Source organism: Clinocottus analis, unplaced genomic scaffold (genome assembly GCF_023055335.1).
Source record: "Clinocottus analis isolate CAN_PGR_092001 unplaced genomic scaffold, fCliAna1.0.p SCAF_21, whole genome shotgun sequence".
In the NCBI taxonomy this organism is placed as follows: domain Eukaryota; kingdom Metazoa; phylum Chordata; class Actinopteri; order Perciformes; family Cottidae; genus Clinocottus; species Clinocottus analis.
Window position 1 is genome coordinate 3,333,753 of NW_027175943.1, and position 27,057 is coordinate 3,360,809.

The 27,057-nt window shown below is 40.3% G+C and overlaps 3 protein-coding genes across 4 annotated transcripts; 1 reads left to right on the forward strand and 2 right to left on the reverse strand.

Annotated features, from left to right (window-relative positions):
• Positions 1 to 257: 257 nt before the first annotated feature.
• LOC137792570 (uncharacterized) lies at positions 258 to 20,885 on the reverse strand. The gene is made up of 10 exons (XM_068588303.1): positions 20,838 to 20,885; positions 18,757 to 19,850; positions 16,806 to 16,911; positions 15,711 to 15,827; positions 12,259 to 12,345; positions 9,467 to 10,630; positions 8,941 to 9,041; positions 6,699 to 6,795; positions 4,483 to 5,685; positions 258 to 1,820 (listed from the first exon to the last, which is right to left on the reverse strand). Exons 1-10 carry the CDS (start codon positions 20,875 to 20,877, stop codon positions 1,024 to 1,026), a joined length of 4,806 nt encoding a protein of 1,601 aa, XP_068444404.1. The 5' UTR covers positions 20,878 to 20,885; the 3' UTR covers positions 258 to 1,023.
• On the forward strand, positions 13,797 to 16,568 carry LOC137792141 (GTPase IMAP family member 7-like). Its single transcript, XM_068587639.1, has 2 exons — positions 13,797 to 13,951; positions 15,332 to 16,568. Exons 1-2 carry the CDS (start codon positions 13,945 to 13,947, stop codon positions 16,327 to 16,329), a joined length of 1,005 nt encoding a protein of 334 aa, XP_068443740.1. The 5' UTR covers positions 13,797 to 13,944; the 3' UTR covers positions 16,330 to 16,568.
• Positions 20,886 to 22,074: 1,189 nt separating the features above from the next.
• Positions 22,075 to 25,740, reverse strand: LOC137792307 (myeloid-associated differentiation marker homolog). Of its 2 annotated transcripts, none has more exons than XM_068587931.1 (2): positions 25,639 to 25,740; positions 22,075 to 23,682 (listed from the first exon to the last, which is right to left on the reverse strand). In XM_068587931.1, exon 2 carries the CDS (start codon positions 23,560 to 23,562, stop codon positions 22,714 to 22,716), a length of 849 nt encoding a protein of 282 aa, XP_068444032.1. In that variant the 5' UTR covers positions 23,563 to 23,682; positions 25,639 to 25,740; the 3' UTR covers positions 22,075 to 22,713. The 2 variants fall into 2 exon arrangements, with proteins under 2 accessions (XP_068444032.1, XP_068444033.1); XM_068587932.1 differs by lacking the exon at positions 25,639 to 25,740 and adding an exon at positions 25,339 to 25,533.
• Positions 25,741 to 27,057: the final 1,317 nt, after the last annotated feature.

Genomic DNA, 27,057 nt, shown 5'->3' on the forward strand with positions numbered 1-27,057 from the left:
TGAGAACACATTGTAGACGATATGTACCAAATCATGTGAAAATGGTGTGGATTTTACTTGAATTCACAGTAATATTTGCTAGTTGACACTAGTTGGGGTTCTTTGTGGATTATAATGTAAAACAATATTAAACAATATTTGTAAAACGTGTCGTTCAGTTGAACGTCACATCGTTTACTGCTGTCAGCCTCTCAGGGGAGGAAATCTCTCACCTTTAGGAGACGACGGAGGACCCTCAGAGATGAGCAAGTCTGCACTTTTGTTGGAGTGTACAGAATACAAACCAGTTTTATTTGTTTTTTGTTGCAATAAAAGGAAGATACATGGTTACAAAAATGAAGTAAAAGAAAAGACAAAATGTCCAATGTTTAAATTCCCAACAAGACCTTCAAAACCTTTACTTATTTACTTCTCCTTAACATTTACTCAACAAAGAAGCACATGTGATTACATATTGATACATGAAAGAAAAACATATTGAGACCGAAATCATTAAAATGACAGAAATAATATGAGATTATATGTGAAGAATATAGCGATATATGACACCAAAACACTCTTAGCTCAATAAAAAGAAAGAAATCATGACTCAATAAAGATGATGAAACTTAAATGATAATAAATCTTATGAATAACAAGTAAATTACACTTTAAGATCAAACTTTCTCTATGGCTGTAGGTTTAAAGAGCCATGTTTGGTAAAATAAAACCCAATGTGCTATAACTCAAAAGATTAATTGGTGAATCAATTATTTTAACAGAAGAATAGAGAAATAGGTTTATGGTGTATTGTCTCTCGGGAATTTTTAGTAGATACCTCAACAAAACAATAAGTACAATGTATGATATATTACTTATGAAAACACACATTAATCTCAGTGGTTACATATTGTCTAGAACAAGATTTTCATGCAATTTATTGGGAGAGAATACTTTTTGATCACACTCTTCAAGAGCCGTAGCTCCTTAGAGGTTTAATTTCACACTTGGCTAAGACAAAGCCTGTCCATGAAGCGGAGACAACTACTCGGCACTACCGAAAAAAACTCTCCACAAAAAATCTACTCCACTACGAACCCATTTAATCAAAAACCACTCATATGTGGTGTCTTTAGCCTCCTCTCTGATCTCTTCCTCTGATTTCTTGTCATGTGACTTTCTAATTTTTCGCGCCGTCTTTAATATTTTCTTCTCTACTTTTTGCAGCATCTCATTGGTGTAGCATCTTCCTCCGTTTGCCTCAACCATCTCATCTATTGTCTTGAGGAGCTGCTTCACTTGGAACTGATTGCTCCTGTATTCACCCTGCTGGTTGTTCTTCCAGTATCTATTATCAACGACGTGGCAGCGGCCTCCACACTTCTTCACCAGATCACTCAGAGGCTTATTATCACGGAAAAAGCCCTCAATGGTCTGTTCTTCCTCGAGCTGGTCACCATGAGTAAAGAGAACTGTTGCATACTCGAGAAGCTCTTCAGAAAAATACTGGATTATTTTAGTGACGACAGCCTGCTCGTGCTCTGTGTATCTCTCCACTTTAAGCAGAATGAGAAAAGCATGAGGCCCAGGAGCGCACTCGACGATGCATCTCACTATTTCAGACTTCAGGTTCTTCTCAGGTCGATGTGTGTCGAAGAAACCAGGGGTGTCAATCAAAGTGACGTTTCTTCCATTGATTGGTTTTGTTACTGCTTGACATTTTTTTGTGTCAGAGTTGACATTGTGGCCAATCTGGACCAGTTTCTCTCCAAATATGGTGTTAGCCAGGCTGCTTTTCCCGATTCCAGTTTTTCCCAGGATGACAATTCTCCTGTTTGACACTGAAAGAGAATAAAGTCCATCAATGATAATAATAATAATAATATTAATAATAATAATAATAATGTGTCTTTTGGTTAAAAAAAAAAGTCTGTTAGTACTTCTTGGCCCTGATCCAAATCTGAGTCCTTTTATGTATCTGGAACAAAGTCTTATCTGATGTTTATAATTACCTCAATTTTAAATAAATGTGTTTGTGACACGTTGAAATAATCGCTTTCGCTCAAAAGATTTGGCGCTCGTCAGTTTTCACCTAAAGCTACTTGATCCAAACACTGGAGGTCCTAATTCAAAACTATTACACTGATCCTCTTTAATTATTATTATTTAGATTTCTTAGTATTGTTATTATTATTATAAATATTAATAATTAATTATTAGGTTTAAACTACAAGTAGACTATAGATCGGAACTAACAGGAAGTAACTGGTTCTGTGACTTCCGGTGTATACTTTGAAGGCAGCTAAAAACTGTCCGACATGACCAGTTTCTTGTTTCTTGAATTGCACCCAGAGGTTTCCTGCTCTCAACTACAAACAGAGCCGGTCATTAAAACCGGAAACACTCTGAATGAAGCGGTTCCATGTTTAAAATATGTGTTTCTCGACGCTGTTCTGCGAGTAACTGAAGCTATCGTTTAGTTTCTCCGATAACGTATCGTTATGGTGCCCACTAGAAGTGAGTGGTGGTGTCTGTAACGACAGAACCTTCCCTCCGTTTGCATTTCCTCTTTTCTCATTACTTTGCTGTCCTGGACGTTTCTGAAGAAGTAACTTTAACTTACCGTCCATGTTTTAAGAAGAGAAATCAGCGAAGAGTAAAAGTGTTCGACCAGACGACGTCCTCCGTGTGTCTTTAATTTTCACTTTCACTTACCTTAAGGGCGTGTGCTTATGTGTGTGCGTGTTTTTTTGTTTGTATGTGTGTGTGCTGAGGGAGAGTATAGTTTACCTGACTTGTAAACATATTATTTGCTTAAAATAACATTTTCCACGCGTCTATTTTTTCTCGTTTATGTTACTTGTCGTGGTGATACATTATAATCCCCAAAGAACCACAACTATTGTCGAACAAAATTATGTTATACATAGATTATGAAACATTTGATGTTATTATTGTTAAGGTTATTTACAGTTTCTGACTGATGTTCCTTCATAGTTCATAGCATGTGAGCCAGTAAAGTAAGATACCTTGATGCAGTGATGTCAACCACACATAAAACTGGTTTGTATTCTGTACACTGCAACTAAAGTGCAGACTTACTCATCTGCTTGCTCATCATGTGTTGTGCATTAAAACGGAGCTTGTTATAGATCATTTACCACGGAGGCTGAGGACAGTCTGAGGGGTGCCCCACGCAAGTCTGCAGGGGCCCAGCAGAGGGCGCTCATGACACACAGCACGCCAGTCCCAGTGGGAAACGAATGAGAACACATTGTAGATGAAATGTACCAAAATCAAAGAGGAAAAATATGAAAATGGTGTGGATTATCAATAACTTAAATTCACATTCATATTTGTAATGAACCCCCCTCTAAGCAGGCTGAGACGGTGTTGCATGTAGATTTTGGGGTATGTTCGTTCCTGAGGTCAGAGGTCGCTGAACAATTTATGTCTCCTGTGGAAACATTGTTCACACAGCGAAACATACAATGTGTTACAATCTACGTACAACATCACTTTTTTTCATCAATAGTTGTGAATTATAATGTATCACCAAGACAAATATAATATTTGAATAGTAACGACTGATATGAAACCGCTGGAAAATGTTATATGAGCAAATCACATTTTTTCCTGGCAGATGTTTCAACAGGAGACAGAAATACAAACAACTAGTTTAATTTGAACATGTTCTGAAGATCTATTAGTGTATTGACATAATTTTATATTCATGTTTACAGTGTACAAAAAATGACAAGATGAACGTTGCATCGTTTACTGCTGTCAGCTTCTCAGAGGAGGAGCTCTCTCACCTTTAGGAGACTACAGAGGACCCTCAGAGATGAGCAAGTCTGCACTTTGGTTGGAGTGTACAGAATACAAACCAGTTTTATTTTTTTTTTTTTTGCAATAAATGATAAGTGAAAGAAAAGACAATATGTTAAAAATTGGACTTCCCAATATGACCTTGAAAATAATCAGAGTTCACTTATTTACTTCTCCTCAACATTCAGTCAACATAGAAGCACATGTGATTACATATTGATACATGAAAGAAAAACACATTGAGGCTAAAATCATTAAATTGACACTAGATGATTATATGTAAAGAATATAGTGATGTATGAGATGAAAACACATTTAGCTCGATAAAAAGAAAGAAGTCAGAGCTCATCAAACAGTATGAAACTTAAATGATGAATAAAAGGTAAATCACCCTTTAAGATCACACTTTCTATATGTCTGTATGTTTCAAGATGCATGTTTTATATTTGTCAGATAGACGTAAATAAAAGCCAATATGCTCAGAGGTTTCCTTTATGAGTGTCAGCCTGAAGCCCAAAGCACAGAGTGTTGCTGTTACGCTTCAGGGTCTCACCTGCAGTACAAAGCAGTACCACAGTGTCTCTCTGTTTCAATCATGTAATTACCCTTCAATTTAATAAGTGATACTATTTAATACTCTTCCAGAGCTCATTACAGATTTAAACTCTATTGTTTAATTAAAACAACGTTTTACTGCATCCACAGTAGCTTTGCTTGCATCAAAGACGGCCTTTGCTACCATCTCTGCTGCTTCCTGGGGTGTTTCTGCTCCCTCAGATGCATAATATCCTGCAACACCTCCTCCCACCCCTCCCACTATAGCGAATGCTGCGATTCCTGCTGCTGCTGCTCCACCTGCTCCTGCTGCTGCTGCTCCACCTGCTCCTGCTCCTGCTGCTGCTCCACCTGCTCCTGCTGCTGCTGCTCCACCTGCTCCTGCTGCTGCTGCTGCTCCACCTGCTCCTGCTGCTGCTGCTCCACCTGCTCCTGCTGCTGCTCCACCTGCTGCTGGTGCTAGAATTGGTGCTAGAGCTATTACTAAAGGAACCACTGCCTTTAAAGCTGAGACAACTACTACGACCATCACTACTACACCAAAAAGCGCTCCTAACAATGTACCTGTTGCGATACCAGCCAGTTTTGTCCAAAGACCCCCAGACACTCTGTCTTTAGCGTCCTCTCTGATCTTTTCCTCTGATCTCTTCTCATGTGACTGTCTAATGAATTGCATCTCCTCTTTTATCATTTTCTCCACTGCTTGCAGCATCTCATTGGTGTAGTATCTTCCTCCGTTTGCCTCAACCATCTCATCTATTGTCTTGAGGAGCTGCTTCACTTGGAACTGGTTGCTCCTGTATTCATCCTGCTGGTTGTTCTTCCAGTATTTATTATCAACGACGTGGCAGCGGCCTCCACACTTCTTCACCAGATCACTCACAAGCTCATTATCACGGACAAAGTCCTTAATGGTCTTTCCTTCAGGGAGCTGGTTCCCATGAGTAAAGACAACTGTTGCATACTTGAACACTTCTTCAGAAAAGTACTGGTTTATTTTAGTGATGACAGACTGCTCGTGCTCTGTGTATCTCTCCACTTTGAGCAGAATGAGAAAGGCATGAGGCCCAGGAGCAAAGTCAATGATGCATCTCACTATTTCAGACTTCAACTCCTTCTCAGATCGATCTGTATCGAAGAAACCAGGAGTGTCCATCAAAGTAATGTTTCTTCCATTGATACATTTAGTAGTTGCTTCACATTTTTTTGTGTCAGAGTTGACAGTGTGACCGATCCGGAACCGTTCTTCTCCAAATATGGTGTTAGCCAGGCTGCTTTTCCCAACTCCAGTTTTTCCCAGGATGACAATTCTCCTGTTTGACACTGAAAGAGAATAAAGTCCATCAATAATACTGAACGTTTGTCTTTTGGCAAAAGAAACCAAACGTTGTTGGGCAGAAGCATCAAAAAACATCAAGAACATTTTATATACACAAAGTCTTCTAAAAGTACAAATCACTTCTCACAACATAAGGTAATCTATCATGGTAAACACTAGAGGTCCTGATTAAAAACAATTACTTTGATCATCTTAAGTTATTGTTATGATGTCTAACTGGAATAATGCGGCTCATGAAAAACAACTGTAACAATATCTAAGAATTAAAAGCTGCAAGCTGAATGGTGTCATAAAATACATATAATATATTTGATATGTAATAATTAAATTCATCATTAGTTTTTTTCCCATCTTTTGTAAAAGATTTAACTCGTATTGGAGTTCCATTTTTCTGTATTTGGCCTCTAATTCTTTAAACATAAAGTTCGTTCAAGATGAGCCAGTTCTGCGCAGAATTAATCGCCGGCGATCAACGCGCAATGCATGCCGGTAAAATGTATTTGTGTCTGACTTGATCGCAGTTTTTCTTGAACGCCTCCTCGTGCTGCCGCCTGCTCTCGTCTGCGTTCCAGACGAGGCGCAGCTGGAGTTCGGTGACGTCATGAAGCAGCGTGGGATCATGGGAGTTGTGGTCTTCACCGCCAATGCAGTCAACTTCTCCCGGTCAGGATTCCTTTAGTGTTCATTGTTAAGGAGGTTTTTATCGGTAGCCGAATTGTACCCAGAGGTCTCCTCCTCTCAACTACAAACGGAGCCGGTCATTAACACCGGAAACACTCTGAACGAAGCGGTTTCATGTTTAAAATCTGTGTTTCTCGACGCTGTTCTGCGAGCAGCTGCAGCTATCGTTCGCTCAGCTTGTGTCCTGATAACGTAACGTTATGGTATATACAAAAAACAATGGTACAAGCTATGATATGCAAGAGTTTATAAACACAAATAATCAACTATGAATCATCACTCATGACCCACTAAGTGAATGGTGTCTGTAACTTACTGTCCATGTTTTCAGATGAGAAATCCGTGAAGTGTAAAAGTTTTCGATCAGACGACGTCCACGGTGTCTCATTTTTCTCGTATTGTCTTCTACTTAACTTTCACTTTCACCTACTGTAAGGGCGTTTTCGTGTGTGTGCGTGTGTGTGTGTGTTTGCGTGTGTGGTGGGGGAGGGTAGTTTATTAAGTAAAATCTGTATTTGCTCAAATAGAATTTTTCCTAGGTTTCCTTTTATTCGTTGTTCATATTTGTCGTGGTGATGCATTATATTCCATAAATAAAACACAACTATTGTTGAACAAAATTAAGTTGTACATGATTATGAAACATGTTATATTTCTCTCTGTAACAGGAAAACACAGTGACCAACAGGAGACAGAAATACAAACAACAGTGGAAACTAGTTTTATGTTGTAAAGTTCTTAACAATGAAAGATAGTGAGAATATATATATATATATATATATATATATATATATATATATATATATATATATATATTCGTGGTCCGGACGTGGTTCGCCTAGTTTCTAGTGTGTCTCTCAAGCACAAGCTTGTCCAAACTCATCAGCCAAATCAGCATTTGTGCTGGAATGTGTCTAACTGTGGACGTAAAAAAGAAATATTTGACATTGGTGCCCTCTAGTGTCCAAACTGTTGATGTTTTTATTAAGGAAACGGATTGGCCTCAGGGAGCTTTACAATCTGTTCAATATACAACACCATTGACACAACCACTGTGTAACTATATTTAAACAATGGTACAAGCTATGACAAGCAGGAGTTTATTGACAGAATTAATCAACTCTGAATCATCACTCATGACCCACTAGAAGTGTCGGTAATAGCAGAGAATCTTTCCTCTGTCTGGATTTCCTCTTTTCTTCGCTAATGAAGAAGTAACTTTAACTAACTGTCCATATTTTTAGAAGAGAAATCAGCGAAGAGCAGTGGCAGCTAGTGGCAATTTTCTTTTTGATACGGCTACTCAAATTTCAGCAAACATCCCTGTATGATTCAATGCAAGAAAAGATATCATGCATTACTACTTCAGTTAAATATGTAACCTTTATTCCAACACTTTGACATAATCAGGACATCTCATTCATACAATTCAGTATATTAATATACATACATACATCATGTCGCATACCCCTCCGAAAGATAGTCTGCACTTGACTGATAAATTCCCCAAACCACCATAAAAGTTGTGTAAATGGTGGGCCTGGAAAATTATCATGTAGAGTTTAACAGCTGAACGCGTGCGTTTTGTTTAGGTCAGCAGAGAAGGCCGAGCTGGCCCTGACAGCCCGCCACTGGTAAAAGGCACAAACACAATAATCATGTTATATTACTCCTCATTTGCATTAATAGCATACACACACACACACACACACACACACACACACACACACACACAGTCAACACTCACCCCAAATTTCCTTAAACATACAGTCATTACATTTATTATATTTATTACAACTTTACCTAACCTTGTGCTTCTTCCACTGAGTGCTAATACCGTTACGGTTTTTAATTTGTATAAAAAAGGACCGTATTTTCCGTAGCTTTTGACATACATTGCAACTTCCTTTTTTGACTTCAAGAGCCGCCTTCAAAATAAAAGCATCTCATCTGAAAAAAGGAAGTCAGATAAATGTAGCTTAATGCAGCTACAACACATGCAACAAAAACAACAACATTGAATGACAAACAGTCACTAATGCCAGAACACAAATTCGGTTACTTATATATCATATTATAACCGACAGCAAGCTGTCAAACAGCTCGTTTTGTGCCGTCTTTGACGTGCCTTTAAAAACGCTGGCTGTCTTAGGGCACTCCGCTAGCAGTCCGCCAGCACTCCGAGGAGTCAGTGTGGTCATGCAAGGCCAACTCAAAAGCCCCACAAAATTTCACACAATCAATTATTTTGGATAAAATGTGCCCGTTTTTATCCACCTCATTGTGTTTCTTCATTGCAGTCCTCTGTCTGTCGTCCAGCTGGGCAGCTAGGCAGGCCAGCTTAACGGCTTGACGGAGTTATCCATGCGAGTCGTGTTCTCATCTTTTCGTCATTTTTCCGACAAGTGCTTCATGTCCCTTACTCCCGTATCTGTCCATGCTGGATTGGCCCTTGTAGATGTAAAAAGCAAACACGGAAAACAAAATACAATGTTTGCGCGACTGCATCTAGCAGCTAGCTTAGCCACACCGTCCTGGTGTAGCTTAGCCGTCTCTACAGAAGCTGCTTCCCTTTCACGCCAGTCTGTTGTCTTATGGTGAGGTCCGGTTGATCTGGGACCAGATGTTTTACTTGTAGTTTCTCCGCTGAGGTTCTTCTCTGAAACGGGTGTTGGAGGAGAGATTTTACCGAGGCAGCTATTGGTCTTCTTTAAAGAGCAGTGCTTCATGCTCACAGTCGCTATTGTCATGTTGTTAAAATGGCGCTTTCAGGAGACTAACCCTGACCAGAACGAGAGACGGAAATGTGCACCCTGGTCCCAAATGAGAACTGGCTAAATTGTATGTCACTCATTTATATTTTTAATCAGTGATTGGCTAAACTGCTTATTAGACCCGTATTTCTTGGGCCAAATGGATCTGGACCAAGCATGCGCACGGCGCAGTAGAGACGTATGATATTTTTTTTATATCTAATAATATTATAAAGATTTTTTTTTTTTTTTGGTGGCTCAAGGTGGGACCAGGCCTCATGGCCCTCTATTGGCTGGGCGCCACTAATCATAGCTCATTATAGGTTTTAACTCTCTTTTCTCAAACAATATTTTAGTGCATCCACAGTAGTTTTGCTTCCAGTAAAGACGAGTTTCACTGCACTTTTTACTGCTGTGAATAGGGTGTCTGCTCCCTGAGCTGCTTCATATCCTCCCATACCTCCTGTCACCGCTCCCACTAGAGCTGATGTCACTATGAGAGCGATTAATGACTTTCCAGCTATAATTCCGGCTGCTCCGCCTGCTGCTGCTTTACCTGCAGCCCCACCTGTTTCTGCTGTTAGAGCTGCTGCTACTGCAGGTGCTACCCCTAAACATAATGCATTTGTGACTAAAGGAAGCACTTCCTCTAAAGCTGACAGAACTACTCTGACCATCACAACTACACCAAAAAAAGCTCCTACCAATGCACCTGTTGCAATACCAGCCAGTTTCTTCCCAAGCCTCTCAGATACTCTGCCTCTAGCCTCCTCTCTGATCTCTTCCTCTGGCATGTTCTCATGTGACGGTCTAATGAGTTGCATCTCCTGGTCGATTCTTTGCTGCACTGCTTGCAGCATCTCATTGGTGTAGCATCTTCCTCCGTTTGCCTCAACCATCAGATTGATCGTCTTGAGGAGCTCCTCCACTTGGAACTCGTTGCTCCTGTATTTACCTTTCTGGTTGCTGTTGTTTTCATCCTTCTGGTTGTTCTTCCAGTATATATTATCAACGACGTGGCAGCGGCCTCCACACTTCTCCACCAGATCCCTCAGAGGCTCATTATCACGGACAAAGTCCTTAATGGTCTGCCCTTCAGGGAGCTGGTCCCCATGAGTAAAGACAACTGTCGCGTACTGGAACACTTCTTCAGAAAAGTACAAGTGTATTTTAGTGATGACAGCCTGCTCCTGCTCTGTGAATCTCTCTGCTTTAAGCACAATGAGAAAGGCATGAGGCCCAGGAGCAAAGTCTGTGATGCATCTCACTATTTCAGACTTCAGCTCCTCCTCAGATCGATGTGTGTAGACGAACCCAGGAGTGTCGATCAAAGTGATGTTTCTTCCATTGATAGATTTAGTTACTGCTTGACATTTACTTGTTTCAGAGTTTACAGTGTGGCCGATCTGGAACAGTTTCTCTCCAAATATGGTGTTAGCCAGGCTGCTTGTCCCAACTCCAGTTTTTCCCATGATGCTAATTCTCCAGTTTGACACTGAAAGAAAATGAAGTCCATCAATAATACTGAACTGCATCAGCAGAATAATGAAGAATAGTGTCAATACTTAAAAAGGCCAATGAGCATCAATAATATTTTATATACATAAAGTCTTCTAAAAGTACAAATCACTGTTCATAATATAAGTTAATCTATCGTGGTGAAGAACACAGAGGATCATTTTGTAAACAGTCTAAAAAGAGATGAGCAGGTGTTCTTGGCACTGATCCAAATCTGAGTCCTTTTATGTATCTGGAACAGAGTCTGATCTGATATTAACATTTACCTTGATTTTAAATAAATCTGTTTGTGACCCGTTGAATTAATCGCTTTAGCTCACAAGATTTAGCGCTCCTCGGTTTTCACCTATAGCTACTTGATCCAAACACTGGAGGTCCTGCTGCATCATGCAGACGATTTAAACAACCTGGTTCATATATTACTTTATTAACGAGGTTGGAATAGAAATTAACGAAGGAATATTCAAGTGAAACCAAGGGATTTTTCACAGAGTACAAAGCTTCTAAACTGTTTCTGTTCGGTTTCAAACGTGCTGAATTAAATACGTTATCCCACTGACGATGTGTTTCATATCCATTTATGTTGTTATGGTTTATATGCAATTATAATTTTATTATAAAAATATGCAGACAACAGTTTATGAAACACAACATAACTTGATAGTGTTTTATTGTAATAAATAAATAGTTGATTCAAAAAATGATAATCATAAAAATGAGTCAGACTGAAGAGCTCGTCCAGTTTAACTCTTTCATTAAAGCTTCTGTAACTAAAGTAAAATAAAAGAATGAGGACTGAGGCTGCATGTCAACACCAGAGAGAGAATATCAAATACAGCAGTTTCATCACTTCACAGCCGTGTTCAGCAACAGCAACGTAACGTTCATAGTTTGCCAGCCGGTTAATCAGATTATTGAAAGTATTTCCAAGTTACGCTTCTTATTATTTACATGATCTGCGTTTGTCATGATCGTTTGTTCTCGTGAACGGCCGAATGAAACGTCACTTTAAATGTTTCCGCCGCAAGTGATTGTGGGTCGGCATTTTCTCCTTTCCTTTCGTTAAGGAAGTTCCAGTGGTTCCTAAGCTTTTAAATGAGCTAAGTTGCATGAAGCTCATTTCCTTTGCGTTTAGAGAATTCGACCGGCACTGATTATGGCGGCTATTTAGGTACTTCCGGGTCATCAAAAAAGGCTATTCTACCGCAGCCTAATATCGTGGCCTTTGGTGAAGCAGCGTGGGATCATGGGAGTTGTAGTCTTCACTACCATTGAAGTCAACTTCTACCGGTCAGGATCCCTTCATTGTTCATCTTTAAGGATTTTTTTTTTTTTTTTTTACCGAGAGCCGAATTACACCCTGAGGTCTATCGTTTAGCTATCGTTCGCTCAGCTTGTTTCTCTGATAACGTAACGTTATGGAGATAATACAACGGTACATGCGATGATAAGCAGGAGTTTATCGACACAAATAATCAACTCTGAATCATCACTCATGGCCCACTCGTGGTGGTGGTGTCGACAGAACCTTCCCTCCGTTTGCATTTCCTCTTTTCTTATTACTTTGCTGTCCGGGACGTTTCTGAAGAAGTAACTTTAACTTACCGTCCATGTTTTTAGAAGAGAAATCAGCGAAGAGTAAAAGTGTTCGACCAGACGACGTCTTCCGTGTCTCATTTCTCCTGCGGTCCTCTGCTTTTACTCAACTTTTACTTTCACTTACAGATTAGGTGTGGTCGTTTGTGTGCGGGGAGGGGGATAATTTTCCACAGTTTTTAGTCGTGTGTTATATTTTTCTTGGTGATTTCTTGATGCTTATAATCCACAAATATCGATGAACAACATTATGTTGTATATGATTATGAAACAATTTATGTTGAAGAGGAAACTAGTTTGATTTTAACATTTAAGATTTTATCTCTGATTGCAGTTTAACATGTTTGATCTTTGTCTTTACCTTTTATCTAGGATTAGTTAGTGAAACTGGATGAAGTTGCTAACTTTTGAACTCAAACTGAAAGGTGTGCATCCTTGCTGTGTAACTGATACCTTCTCCCAGACTTCAGTAACAAACATACCCAAAATGTACACACAACACCGTCTCATCCTGCTTAAGGGGACGTTAATGTCTAATATTACTGTGAATTTAACTTATTACTTATCCACACCATTTTCATATTATTACCTCTTTTATTTTGGTACATTTCATCTACAATGTGTTCTCATTAGTTTCCCACTGGGACTAGCGTGTCGTGTGTCACGAGCGCCCTCTGCTGGGCCCCTGCAGACTTGCGCATGATGAACAAGCAGAGTGTACAGAGTTTAAGATTCGAAATTATTCCCTTAATCTTGTTTTACCAACTAACAACAGATAAAAGATGAAGACAAAGACATTTTAATTGCAATCACAGATGCAATCCTAAAAATGGTTTGAATCAAACTAGTTTACTGTGTTTGTATTTCTGTCTCCTGTTGAAACATTGTTCCAGAGCTAAACATAAAATCCTAATCATGTACAACATAATTTCGTTCGACTATAGTTGTGGTTATTGTTGATTATAATGTACAACTATGTTAAAAAATATTTGAAAAATGTGTCAAAAATGAAAATATACTGACGACACAACGGTCATCGGCCTCATCGGGAACGGTGACGAGTCTGGTTGAACAGCTGGTCCTCTGGTGTGGTCAGAACCACCTGGACCTGAACAAGTCCAAGACCGTGGAGATGACTGTGGACTTCAGGCCGTCAGTCTGATGAGCAATTAATCAGACACGTCAACCTGCACTTTCTTTAATGTCTTTTTAAAATATTTATCTTTGCTTATTGTAAATTCACAAGTATGTAGGGCACAAACCGGCGTAAAACTCCGTGGATGTGAAAATGTACATGGCCATTAAAGCTGATTCTGATGAAAAGGTAAAGTAGTACTTTACTTATAACTATATACCAGTTGCATTATCGTTTAAGATATGTAGGTGACATAAAAAGAGGCCCACAAAGCATCAAAAACATCCTACGTATCAAGGCTTTGTTCGACAATAGTTATGGTTCTTTGTGGATTATAATGTATCACCACGACCAATATGAACAACGAATGAAATGAAAGCTATGGAAAATGTTATTTGAGGGAATCAAGTAAGCTACCCTCCCTCCCCGCACACACATACACGCGGGCGCACACAAAAACACCCATCCTTAAAGTAAGTGAAAGTGAAAGAAGAAAAGAGACACGGAGGACGTCGTCTGGTCGAACACTTTTACTCTTCGCTGATTTCTCTTCTTAAAACATGGACGGTAAGTTAAAGTTACTTCTTCAGAAACGTCCCGGACAGCAAAGTAATGAGAAAAGAAGAAATGCAAACGGAAGGAAGGTTCTGTCGTTACAGACACCACCACTCACTTCTAGTGGGCCGTGGGTGATGATTCAAAGTTGATTATTTGTGTCGATAAACTCCTGCATATCATAGCTTGTACCGTTGTATTATTATATCATAATCTTACGTTATCAGAGAAACAAGCTGAGCGAACGCTAGCTGCAGCTGCTCGCAGAACAGCGTCGAGAAACACATATTTTAAACATGGAACCGCTTCATTCAGAGTGTTTCCGGTTTTAATGACCGGCTCTGTTTATAGTTGAGAGCAGGAAACCTCTGGGTGTAATTCGGCTCCCGGTAAAAACCTACTTAACGATGAACAATGACTGAATCTTGATCGGGAGAAGTTGACTGTAAAATGGTAGTAAAGACCACAACTCCCATGATCCCACTTCATGACGTCACCAAACTCCATTTGTTGTTATTCGGTTAGTTTGAAACTGGTCAAGTCGGACAGTTTTCAGCTGCCTTCAAAGTATACACAGGAAGTTATAGAAAAAATGACTTCCTGTTAGTTCCGCTCTGTAGTTTACTTTTAGTATACAGATCACGTTTGGATTTATTCATATGTGTTTATGAATATGAATGAATGAATGAATGAAAAGTACTTTATTAATCTCCAAGGAGAATTTTTTTTGTCCAAGTAGCAGCATCCCACACTCACAGACATCTAATGAAATAAACTAAGCTAAACACACAAATCAAATCAAATAAATAATAACAGGAACAGGGATAACAGATATATACAAAAATAAGAAATAAATATACATAAGCAAATGAAATGTGTGTATATATATATATATATATATATATATATATATATATATATATATATATATATAAATATATATATATATATATTTATATATATGTGTGTGTGTATGTATGTATATATATATATATATATATATATATATATATATATATATATATATATATATATATATATATATATATATATACACACACACACACATACCTGTGGTCTACACACATACATATATACAGATGCATAGAAACATATACATAACATAAATAAATGTAGAAATGTGTGTAGCTGCATCCTTTGTTCTTTTTAGTTGCCTGTGAAATACATTGGTTTTGATATGTGTTGTATAAATAAGCTTTATTATTATCAACCACACAAGATATGTTTTTAGATTAAACCTGAGAATAACAGTCAACAATTGAGTGTATTACTACCACACATAAAGCATCTATTTAATAGGTACCAACAGAATTTTCTTATTTTCCAAAAGACAAATGTTCAGTATAATTAATGGACTTCATTCTCTTTCAGTGTCAAACAGGAGAATCATCATCCTGGGAAAAACTGGAGTTGGGAAAAGCAGCCTGGCTAACACCATATTTGGAGAGAAAGTGTTCCAGATTGGCCACACTGTCAACTCTGACACAAGTAAATGTCAAGCAGAAACTAAATCTATTGATGGAAGAAACGTCACTTTGATCGACAATCCTGATTTTTTCCACACACATCGATCCGAGGAGGAGTTGAAGTCTGAAATAGTGAGATGCATCATTGACTTTGCTCCTGGGCCTCATGCCTTTCTCATTGTGCTCAAAGTGGAGAGATACACAGAGCAGGAGCAGGCTGTCATCACTAAAATAAACCAGTACTTTTCTGAAGAAGTGTTCAAGTATGCAACAGTTGTCTTTACTCATGGGGACCAGCTCCCTGAAAAACAGACCATTGAGTTCTTTGTCCGTGATAATGAGAAACTGAGTGATCTGGTGAAGAAGTGTGGAGGCCGCTGCCACGTCGTTGATAATAGATACTGGAAGAACAACCAGCCGGATGAATACAGGAGCAACCAGTTCCAAGTGAAGCAGCTCCTCAAGACAATAGATGAGATGGTTGAGACAAACGGAGGAAGATGCTACACCAATGAGATGCTAGAAGAAGTGGAGAAAAAGATAAAACAGGAGATGCAACTCATTAGACAGTCACATGAGAACATGTCAGAGGAAGAGATCAGAGAGGAGGCTAGAGATCGAGCATCTGAGCAGCTTTTGTTCCGTTTGGCAGGTATCACAACAAGTGTGTTGGAAGGTGCTCTTTTTGGTGTAGAAATGATGGTCAAAGTAGTCATCTCATTTTTTGAGGCAGGGCTTGGTTTAGTCAGAAATGCAGCAGGTGTAGTAGCAGGAGCAGGTGTAGCAACAAGAACAGGTGTTGCAGCAAGAAGCGCAGGTGAGAGCGTTTTTTGCACCTCAGACGCGCACCTGGAAGCAGCAGAGAGGGAACGGAAGTGTGTCATTGTTAAAAGCAAACAATAGAGTCCAAACCTTTAATGTCCCATTGAAGAGTGTTTAAAAAGTAATCTCTCCCAATAAATTGCATGCAAATCTTTTTCGAGACAATATTCAACCACTGAGATGAATATGTGTATTCATAAGTAATATGTAATATGTTGTACTTGCTCTATCATTCTGTTAAAAATGATTGATTCACATTTAATTAATTGACTCATTGACTATATTCTTCACATATAATCATTTAGTGTAAATTTAATGATTTCAGCCTTAATGTGTTTTTCTTTCATGTATCAATATGTAATTACATGTGCTTCTATGTTGAATAAATATTAATGAGAAGTAAATACATGAACTCTTTGTTCACCTGATCATTTTTAAGGTCTTAAACTTTTGAGATTTTGTCTTTTCTTTTACTTCATATTTTACATGATTCTTTTTTATATCTTCCTTTTACTTTAAAAACAACTAAACAAATAAAACTGGTTTGTATTCCGTACACTCCAACCAAAGTGCAGACTGGCTCATCTCTGAGGGTCCTCCGTCGTCTCCTGAAGGTGAGAGAGCTCCTCCTGCAGCGTAAACGAAGGCCATGGTACAGATCAACTACCACAGAGACTGAGGACAGTCTGCGGGGTGCACCACGCAAGTCTGCAGGGGCCCAGCAGAGGGCGCTCATGACACAGCAGGCCAGTCCCAGTTGGAAACTAATGAGAACACATTGTAGACGATATGCCCCAAAATAAAAGAGGAAATAATATGAAAATGGTGTGGATTAGTACTAACTTTAATTCACAGTAATATTTGCAATTGAAGCACCCTTAAGCAGGCTGAGACGGTGTTGTGTGTATATTTTGGGTATGTTTGTTACTAAGGTCAAAGGTCACTGAACAAGCCGTCTCCCAGTGTCTTACTGGAAGAGGGCATCGATCACACAGCAAGGCTGCACACCTTTTCAGTGTGTGTGCATCAAATGGTCGCTCCCCTCACCCTTCCTCCTCCTCACAGTGTCCTCCTTCCTTGGCACATTTGTCTTCATGCTGTTTTTATAAAAGATTCAATTAAAAATAAATATCGTCGTTGATCAAAAGTCACAATGAAAAGGTAAAGCAGTTGGAACTTGACTTTACATATCTGCTTTCTCTTTATGAGACATGCATGTGACATAAAATTAGGTCCACAATCATCAAAAATGATGTATCTCTTGTAACTGTATGATCACTGTACAGTAACATGAAAAGCATTAAACAGACAGTGAAAGAAATGAACTCATCATCCATGTTGTCAAAAGTGAAGTAACAGCGGAGCAACATGTCGGTTAGACAAGAATGAATGAGAATGTTTTTCTTGTGTCTTTATCGACGCTGCTGATCAGCCTTGGAGGAATGTATGAGGAGCATGTCCAAGCTGTGGCCTGCAGACGAGGTTTTACAGGAAGTGAAAGCGTTTCTGCTTAAACTTGAGCTGGAAAGTCCCTCGCTCTGAAACAGAGGTGAAAGTCGTACGTTTCAAACTGTAGGATGCCCTCTAGGTCCAAACTTTATTGAATGCTATATGTAAATGCTACAAGCTATGATATGCAAGAGTTTGATGACACAAATAATTAACTCTGAATCATCACTTATGGCCCACTAGAAGTGAGTGGTGGTGTCTGTAACGACAGAACCTTCCCTCCGTCTGCATTTCCTCTTTTCTCATTACTTTGCTGTCCGGGACGTTTCTGAAGAAGTAACTTTAACTTACCGTCCATGTTTTAAGAAGAGAAATCAGCGAAGAGTAAAAGTGTTCGACCAGACGACGTCCTCCGTGTCTCTTCTCTCCTGCGGTCCTCTGCTTTTATTTAACTTGCACTTACTGTAAGGGCTGCTCATGCGTGTGTGTGTTACCTTTTTTACTTTAAGTAAAAACTTCATTTGATCAAATAACATTTTCCAGAGGTTTCATTTTATTTCATTGTTCATATTGGTCCTAGTGATACATTATTATCCACAAAAAAACACAACTGTTGTTGAACACTGATGTTATACATGATTATGAAACATGTTATGTTTGTCTCTGTAACAGGAAACAGTGAACAATGTTTCAACAGGAGACAGAAATACAAACAGAGGAAACTAATTTAATTATGGAGGGAATAGATTGTAGAAAAAAAAAATTGTGGCTGTAGTTTCCAAAACATATCATAAACAACACATCAGACACTTAAAAAGTAAAGACAGGAAAATATAGAATATGAAGTACGGTCACGTGTATGGGTATACAGTTAAGTCAGAAAACATCTATTGCCAGTTTAAAGTATGAAGCTCCTGGCAAGATGTTCAAATATTCCATGTTATTTACAGGAAGGTTTGGCTTTTTAATGACACATTATCTCCTCCATCTTTAAGAGTTAAAGCTGATTAAAGGTTGTTCTGATTCTGTATCATCCTGTGCTACAAAGACAGATCGTACATCCTTCATGACAGACTTTGCTGCCAATTTTGCTGCTTCGCCGAGTGTGTTTGCTTCCTGAGCTGCATCGTATCCTGTAAAACCTCCTTTTACTGCTCCTGCAACAGTAACAGCCCCTACCACTGAGCCTGCTGCTATTGCAGCTGCTCCTCCTATTACTCCTGCTGCTGTTACTCCTATCACTTCTGCTGCTCCTCCTATTACTGTTGCTGCTGCTGCTCCTACTCTTATTACTTCTTCTACTGTTGTTCCTGTTCCTACTGCTAATGCTTTCTTTAAAGCTTTGAGAACTGCTCCACCAAACAACACTACACCAAAAAGAGCTCCCAACAATGCACCTGTTGTGATACCCGTCACATCAATCAAAAGCCTGTATACTCTTTCTTTAGCTACCTTAAAGATCTGGTTGAGTGTCATGTCTCCTAGTGACTGTCTAATGAGTTGCATCTCCTGTATGATTCTTTCCTCCACTGCTTGCAGCGTCTCATTGGTGTAGCATCTTCCTTCGTTTGCCTCAACCATCTCATCTATTGTCTTGAGGAGCTGCTTCACTTGGAACTGGTTGCTCCTGTATTCACCCTGCTGGTTGTTCTTCCAGTATTTATTATCAACGACGTGGCAGCGGCCTCCACACTTCCTCACCAGATCACTCACAAGCTCATTATCACGGACAAAGTCCTTAATGGTCTTTCCTTCAGGGAGCTGGTTACCATGAGTAAAGACAACTGTTGCATACTTAAACGCTTCTTCAGAAAAGTACTGGTTTATTTTAGTGATGACAGACTGCTCCTGCTCTGTGTATTTCTCCACTTTAAGCACAATGAGAAAGGCATGAGGCCCAGGAGCAAAGTCAATGATGCATCTCAGTATTTCAGACTTCAACTCCTTCTCAGATCGATGTGTGTTGAATAAACCAGGAGAATCAATGAAAGTGACGCCTCTTCCATTGATAGATTTTGTTTCTGATTGACATGTACTTGGGTCAGAGTTGATAGTGTGGTCGATCTGGAACCGTTCTTCTCCAAATATGGTGTTAGCCAGGCTGCTTTTCCCAACTCCAGTTTTTCCCAGGATGACAATTCTCCTGTTTGACACTGAAAGAGAATAAAGTCCATCAATGATACTGAACATTTGTGTTTTTGGTTGTTTTCATAATAGATACACGTCAGCTCAATTAAAATAAATATCTTAATTGGTCAAAAGTCACAATGAAAAGGTAAAGCAGTTGAAACTTATAAAACAGTTGCATTGCCGTTATGAGATATGTATGTGACAGAAAAAGAGGTCCACAAGCATAAAATACATCTTGTACATCAAATATCTTGTAACTCTATGGCTCACTGTGCAGCGTAGGTGTCAAACTCAAGGCTCGCGGGCCAAATTCGGCCCGCCACATAATTTTCAGTGGCCCTCGACTGCTTGAAAGGCATATGATCGTCTTAAAATTAAAGTCTATGCTGCTTTACAGTGACCAGAGCAGTGGCTGTGGATTTTCTACCTGCATATTCACTGCCGTCTGAGTCATAGTCTCATCAGCTGTTTTCACACCAAACACAGAGCCAAGTACGCAAAATTTAGCCTTCAAGAAAAAACTGTCCAAGGTGTGCCCCATGCCACATAAAGTATGTGAGCAGTATCCCACATGCCACATGTTCTTACTGCTCACAATTAGCTGTTGGACCAGTTATATTTTTCTCAACTGTGACAAAAAAGCTTCGAAAAAAGTGAATGTAACAACATGCGTTTGATTTGTTTTTATTCTCTTCATCATTTTGGTCTTTGATAAAGTAAAGTAGGTTTCTTAACACTACATTAAATGGAGTTATGTTGTAATAACAGAGACATTTGCTTACTTAAATTTGAACTTTTGTATAAATGCATGTCACATATCTTTACACTTGAATAAACCAAATCAGATGCAAAGACAGTTGTTTAACAATATGTGAGGGAGTCACAGCGTTACAGATATGACGGGCCCTTTGAGGGCGACCATAATGCTGAAGTGGCTCCATGTGAACATGAGTTTCACTCCCCTGCTGTTCAGCAATATGAGAAAATAGCTTAAAAAGAAATGAACTCACCGTCCATGTCGTCAAAAGGGAAGAAACGGCTGAGTGACATGTCGATCGGACAAGACTGAATCGTTATGAGAAGGTATTTCCTGTAACTTCCGTATAAGTAGGTTTTTTTTAATTTTTAATTTTTAACTTTTAAGCGTGACGACAGCTCTGCACGTTCCCTCCTCCCAGTCTACAATGTGGTCCGCTCTCTTTGTATGATGTGAAATTGCTGATGTGCAGTTTTCTAAGGCGTCTTCATTCTACACCAGAAACCATCAATGAAAACGTTGGGTTGCTTAACGTAACCCCGGTTCTGGATAGCAGAGTGAGCTGTTCCCGATTTTGAAAACAATGAAAACAATAATCACGTATTTCCACTGCGTCAAACAACAAAAGCTTTAAACATATTCTCATAGGAGCTTGATGAGTGCTGTCTCCATGAACACTAATCTAGACGGGGCTTCACCGGAAACACGGGCGATGTTATGAAACCACTGCACCGCTCAAAATGAAACAGGTTTTGAAGTCGGTGGGACCGTTAGCTGCTGAGGTTGAGGTGACTTCCTTTATTTTGAGAAAGGGTTAGTTTTGTTGTTGAAAAATTCAACAATGTATTTGCAATAAAAATAAGTGTGTGGGAACTTTTTGATTCAGTTTTGTTTTGTTTTTTTAATTAAATTTATTTTTTCAGTTTTCAGTCATTTTCAACTTTCACACTTTTTTTTTACAGTTTCAAATTTATTTTTTTTGGGGTTAAAATATTTTTTTCAGGTTTAAAACTTTTTTTCAGATTCATATCATTTTTTTAAATGAACAATACATATGACCTGCATTTGGCTCCATAAATCCCCAAGCAACGCTGCAACTTAGGAACATTTTCCTGACAGCAGTCACGTGTTCACAAGCAGTTGTTTTATCGGTAATGTAAGGAAACTTTCTCTGGGTCATTTTGGATCAACTGAAACTCCTCTTTGTCCATCTAGCAGTTGTATAAAGAGCCGAATCTCGTGATTCAGAATGTCTACGCTCCTGGATGTGTTCACAATGTCGATGAAGGTGTCTCTGAATCTACAAAACCGGACCTGATGGTGTTTCCTGTTGTCTCCAACGTCTTCATTGAGCAGCCTCCATTCCTCACTGACTGCAAAGTGAAGGCGTGTTGCAACTCGTCTTCATCGCCGTGTGAAGAAAAACACACAAACACAACAACGTCACAGCACGTTTCATTGGTTCAAGTGAAAAACTTTATTTTCTCACATTACATTCTTTCAAATACTTCAAGACTGATACTGTATCAAGACAAAAGGAGAGTTAAAGTATTTTACCCCCTAAACCCATATTTAAAAAAAAGACTTTATTCGGTAAATAACATTTCTTTTCACAATTAACACTTGAAATGATGAAGACACTTGTGATTCATTTGGACCTCAATACTTAAGGTTTGACTTAACTTGATTATCTTTTCACAAAATGTAGTGAAACACTTGCAACGAGGAACATTTCTGGTCGATAACATGAGAATAAATATGAAACATAATTGAAACCGTGGGTCAGGACGCGGGCTCCCTCATCAGCATCCAGCTTGTGTGTCTCAGATACAGGAAACACATTTATTCTCCCTCTTCTGCTGTTCCAGTGTGTTGACTTCATTGGATTTTAACAGCATTGACAGATTACTTTGACATTTGTTCACGTTACACTCACATTAGGGGTAAAACACTGCAGATACACACACACACAATCACTGGAGGTGAGTTAAGGATTTGTCAGGAAAACTCATTTCGGCATCCCGCTATTAAACGCCGAAAGAGACGAGTAAAGCCATTCCACCTCTTGGCATGTATATTTCCGTGCTCTAACGCTCAATCTGCCTCCCCTTCCTTCATCTCCTTTCCTCTCAGGCGCTGACAAACACGAGTCTGGCCGTGTAGGCCAGGTCGGCGAGGTAAAGCAGGAAGTTGAGGCCGGTGAGCACCGCCACGGCGATCAGGTTGGCCGACGCTCGGCCGTAGCGCTGGTAGTTCTTGTCGAACTGGAACACGGGCCAGATGATGGTCGCCGTCAAGTACATGATCACCGCCAGGAGCCCGTAAGCCGACAGGAACTTGGAGAAAGGGACGGGGAGGAGGCCGGTCCACTCGCCCACGCACAGCACCACCACGAGCATGGAGAGGATGAAGCAGATGCAGTACACCGCCATGCACCACTTGAGCGCCGCGTGGTGGTCGTACGACACGGGGTTGCTGACCAGGATGAAGATGACGCAGGCCACGAACGTCTGGCACACCTTCAGCAGGCCGGAGCCCGTGGCCATGTAACCGGCCACCTCGCCCGGCCTCGCTTTGGTCAGGCTCACCTCCACCATGTAGGCCACCGCCGCCAGGCAGGAGAAGACGGTGGCGGCGATGCGATAGTCGCGCGCCTCCCCGGCACGCTGGTCCTTGAGGAAAAAGAGCGGGAAGATGACGGAGGCCGAGAGGCAGAGGAGGGAGGCGTAGCAGGCCACGGTGATGGGGAAGTTGTTCCAGGACACCGGGGCCCGGGCCTGGAGGCCGAACAGCTCCACCAGCAGGACCAGCAGGGTGCAGGCGAAGCTGAACGCCCAGCAGAAGATGCACCAGTCGGCCATGCCGCCGTGGTACAGCTGGGCCCCGTGCGCCACCACGCTGAACGCCACGCAGGTGAACAGCAGGGCGGCGACGCGCACCCACAGCAGCCGGGAGGTGGGCAACACGATCAGCGGCATTGTGGGACGTCACACTCGGTCAGGCGTTGGAGGAGGCTTTCTGCGGTCCAGCGAGGGGGTTGAACGGGTCGAGGATTGAGATCTTGTGTCGGCAGCTCGTCACACACTCTGTCACATATTCTGTGGAGAGTCAAGGAAAGAGGAGAGTCAATCAGTTTGATGCATGTAGAGCAGTATGTTGTTGAAAAATCATCCTCCTGGCTGCATTATTGTATAAAAGTCTTGTAGCCCTGACTTGATGATGCAGGCAGACATGCCCAGTTTCTAATTGCAGGTATATTCACCATTAAATTCACCATATTCATGTCACATATTTTGCTGAATACTATCAACATACTTTTTGTTTTGTCTGTCAGCTAATTAAAACATAATGACGAACAAAACTGCAACGTCCAAATGGTGAGAAACAGCAACAGCAACGCTGCTGATGAGCCACAGAGGAGTGTGTGTGAGGAGTGTGTGTGTGAGCTGTGGCCTGCAAACAAGGTTTTACAGGAAGTGGGCGCAGTCCCTCGCTCTGAAACGGAAGGGAGAGTCGAACATTTCTAACTGCAGGAGGTAAAAAACAACTATTTCACATTGGTGCCCTCTAGTGTCCAAAGTGTTGACGTTTCTATTGAGCAGAGGGTTTGGCTTCAGAGAGCTTTACAATCTGTTCAATATACAACACCATGGACCCTGGAAACAAACACACAACCATTGTGTGATAGAGTTAAACTGGCCATGAGTACGATGCGTATCTCCTCTGATCAAGCAACTGTTTTAAAGGTAACGAGCAGCGTGAGGATAAATAACACAGTCATGCACAGACCGCTCAAACATTTCCTTGCTTTGTTTCCGATATAACACACATTTTTGTGTTAATATTTTGCTCTCACAGTCCTCATTTCTGAGATAAATGGAAACTGAACACGAAACATAAACTTTTCATCGGGATGGGGCGGAGAAAACTGCGTGAAGACCAACATGGACAGGGATCCTCCTCCCACTTCCAAGTGCACTGAATTTTGGGAGGAGGAGGAGGAGGAGGAAGAGGAGGAGGAAGCTTTTTCTCACACAGGGTACCAATTATAGTTTCCTTTCACAAAGCATATTGAAGCGAGGAATGCACCTTTTGTCACAGCATGGCCTTTAAAAAAAAACAAAAAAAGCATGCAGCACTGGTGCACAGGAGGAGTGACGTCACAGGGATGCTGCAGGTCTGCTGTCCAGATGTTTACAGGACTTTTAAATGAGCCTCTAAGTGTGCAGGCCTGCTCTCCTCCCCGGGTTCACGCTGCTGTCAACGCCATCTGTCTTTCAGCCATCAGCTCATGAGCTTCCTGCTCTGCGGACTGAGACGCGCCCAGACAGGAAGCAGCTAATGGCACGTCTGCAGGAAGACGCAGCCAGCGAAGAGCACGTAGTCACGTCCAGAAACCAAGCAGAGTTACTACAGTTACTCCAGTTAGATGCTGTTTATATACATCTGCAGTCAATGCGGCGGATCTCTTCCATCATCTTCTGCTGAAAAGTTCATCATGTACTTTGTCACTTTGTTAGGACTGACAGATGGTTGTTTGATGACGTAGCTACACGAGAACACCAAACCTGTAGCATTCGTGTGTGTGCGCGCGTGTGTGTGTGGCTTCGTGTCCTTGCGACCTCCTTTTTATGGTTTTACACACACACACACACACACACACACACACACACACACACACACACACACACACACACACACACGCACGCACGCACGCATATATACCTTGTTACTGTTTGTGTGATGCCGCATACCTGACATAGTTTGTGCATTGCTGTGAGTCCTGCTTGAAGCCCGGCTGCAGGCAGAGACACAGCGGCGATATCATGAAAGCGGATGCGATGTACTTGTTACGGGTGAAGGAGAGTAGCAGACATTTAAAAACTATCTCGTTACAGATGTTTTCCGTCCCAAGCAGCGGGCATGCCGCGCCCAGCGCCGCGCTATCAAGTCCAATGTGTCGCTGTTCCAGAAATAGAGCACGATAGACGCGACTACATCAACTCCCTGTGAGAACACAAAGAGACAGACAGCAGTTTTAAAGTTAATCTTACCTTTTTTCTTTGTTCGGAGGTGTGTTTCGTGTTTTTCTAGAGGCGTAAAGTTCCTGTAAAAGCCGTGCGTACTTGGAGACGCATCCCCTGCTCTCCTCATGCCGTCCCACGCCCCGCGCTGGCCTTATTTGGTAAAGTGTTGAATCCCCGCTCCGAGACTCAGCGAGGTCGTCACTGTTCCTCTCATCAAGTGTGTCAGATTCCGTCTGTTACTCAAATAAACTCTCTTTCTACATTACACGTAATGTATGTAGGTATGATGCGAACACATTGTTACATCAATACATGAAATATACAAGAACATCTGCAAAGAATGTATGGGATTTAAAGTAAATCATTGTTCAGTCCAATCAGACTTCAGAAAACTCTGATTTCAAAGTACACACATGTTCAATTTAAAGCGTTGGTTGCAATTGAAAAAATAAAATGCAATTAGTATGACGTGGTTGTTTTCAGGTCAAATGAAACCCTGCCTGTTGAAGATGATCGCAATTTCTTGCTAAAAAATAAGAAGAATATATTGTTTGGAGTTTTTTTTTATAGCATAAATATATAAATAAACCATGTTCTATTTTTACTGTGTTTAATACAAAACATAAACAATGATTACTTGAATACTTCTATATATAGACTGAATATGTAGACATTTTCTGGAGACTTTTTCTTTTAAAAGCAATTTTACGATCCGACCCTGATATATTTTTTATAATTCATTTAATTTTATGATTCATATATGAATCAGTTTACAGCAGAGACTGGCACAATAGTCACCAGCATCAAGGCTGAGGTGGAACAAACCACCTGCAGTACCACAGTCTGTCCACAAGAGGGCGCTTTGTGCTCTGATTGTACGTATCTGAGAACATGGCGGTGTATCATCAGCCAGTCAAGACAGCAGGATAACAACACAGTAGAGATCATTATTTACAAGAACTGGAATTTTTAAAAAAGACAATCAATATGTTGTAGTTGCAATGCCATTTGAAGATTTTTTTATTTTTTTGTTAAAAAATAAGAAGAATATATTGATTGTAGTATTTTTTAGAGCGTGAATATATTAATTAAACCATCTTGTATTTTAACAGTGTTTGATGAAAAACATAAACCATGATTACTTGAGTCTTTATATAGTTTAAATATATGTTGCGATACATTTATTTTCACGATACATACTTTTATAATGCCAGTGTACAGCAGAAACTGACACAATAGTCACTAGCATCAAGGCTGCGGTGGAACAAACTGCCTGCAGTACCACAGTCTGTCCACAGGAGGGCGCTTTGTGCTCTGTTTGCACGTATGATCTTTGAGAACATGACAAGACACAGCAGAGATCACTATTTACAAGAACCGGGATTTTTAAAAAGACAATCAATATGTTGTAGTTGCAATGCCATTTGAATATTTTTATTTTTTTTG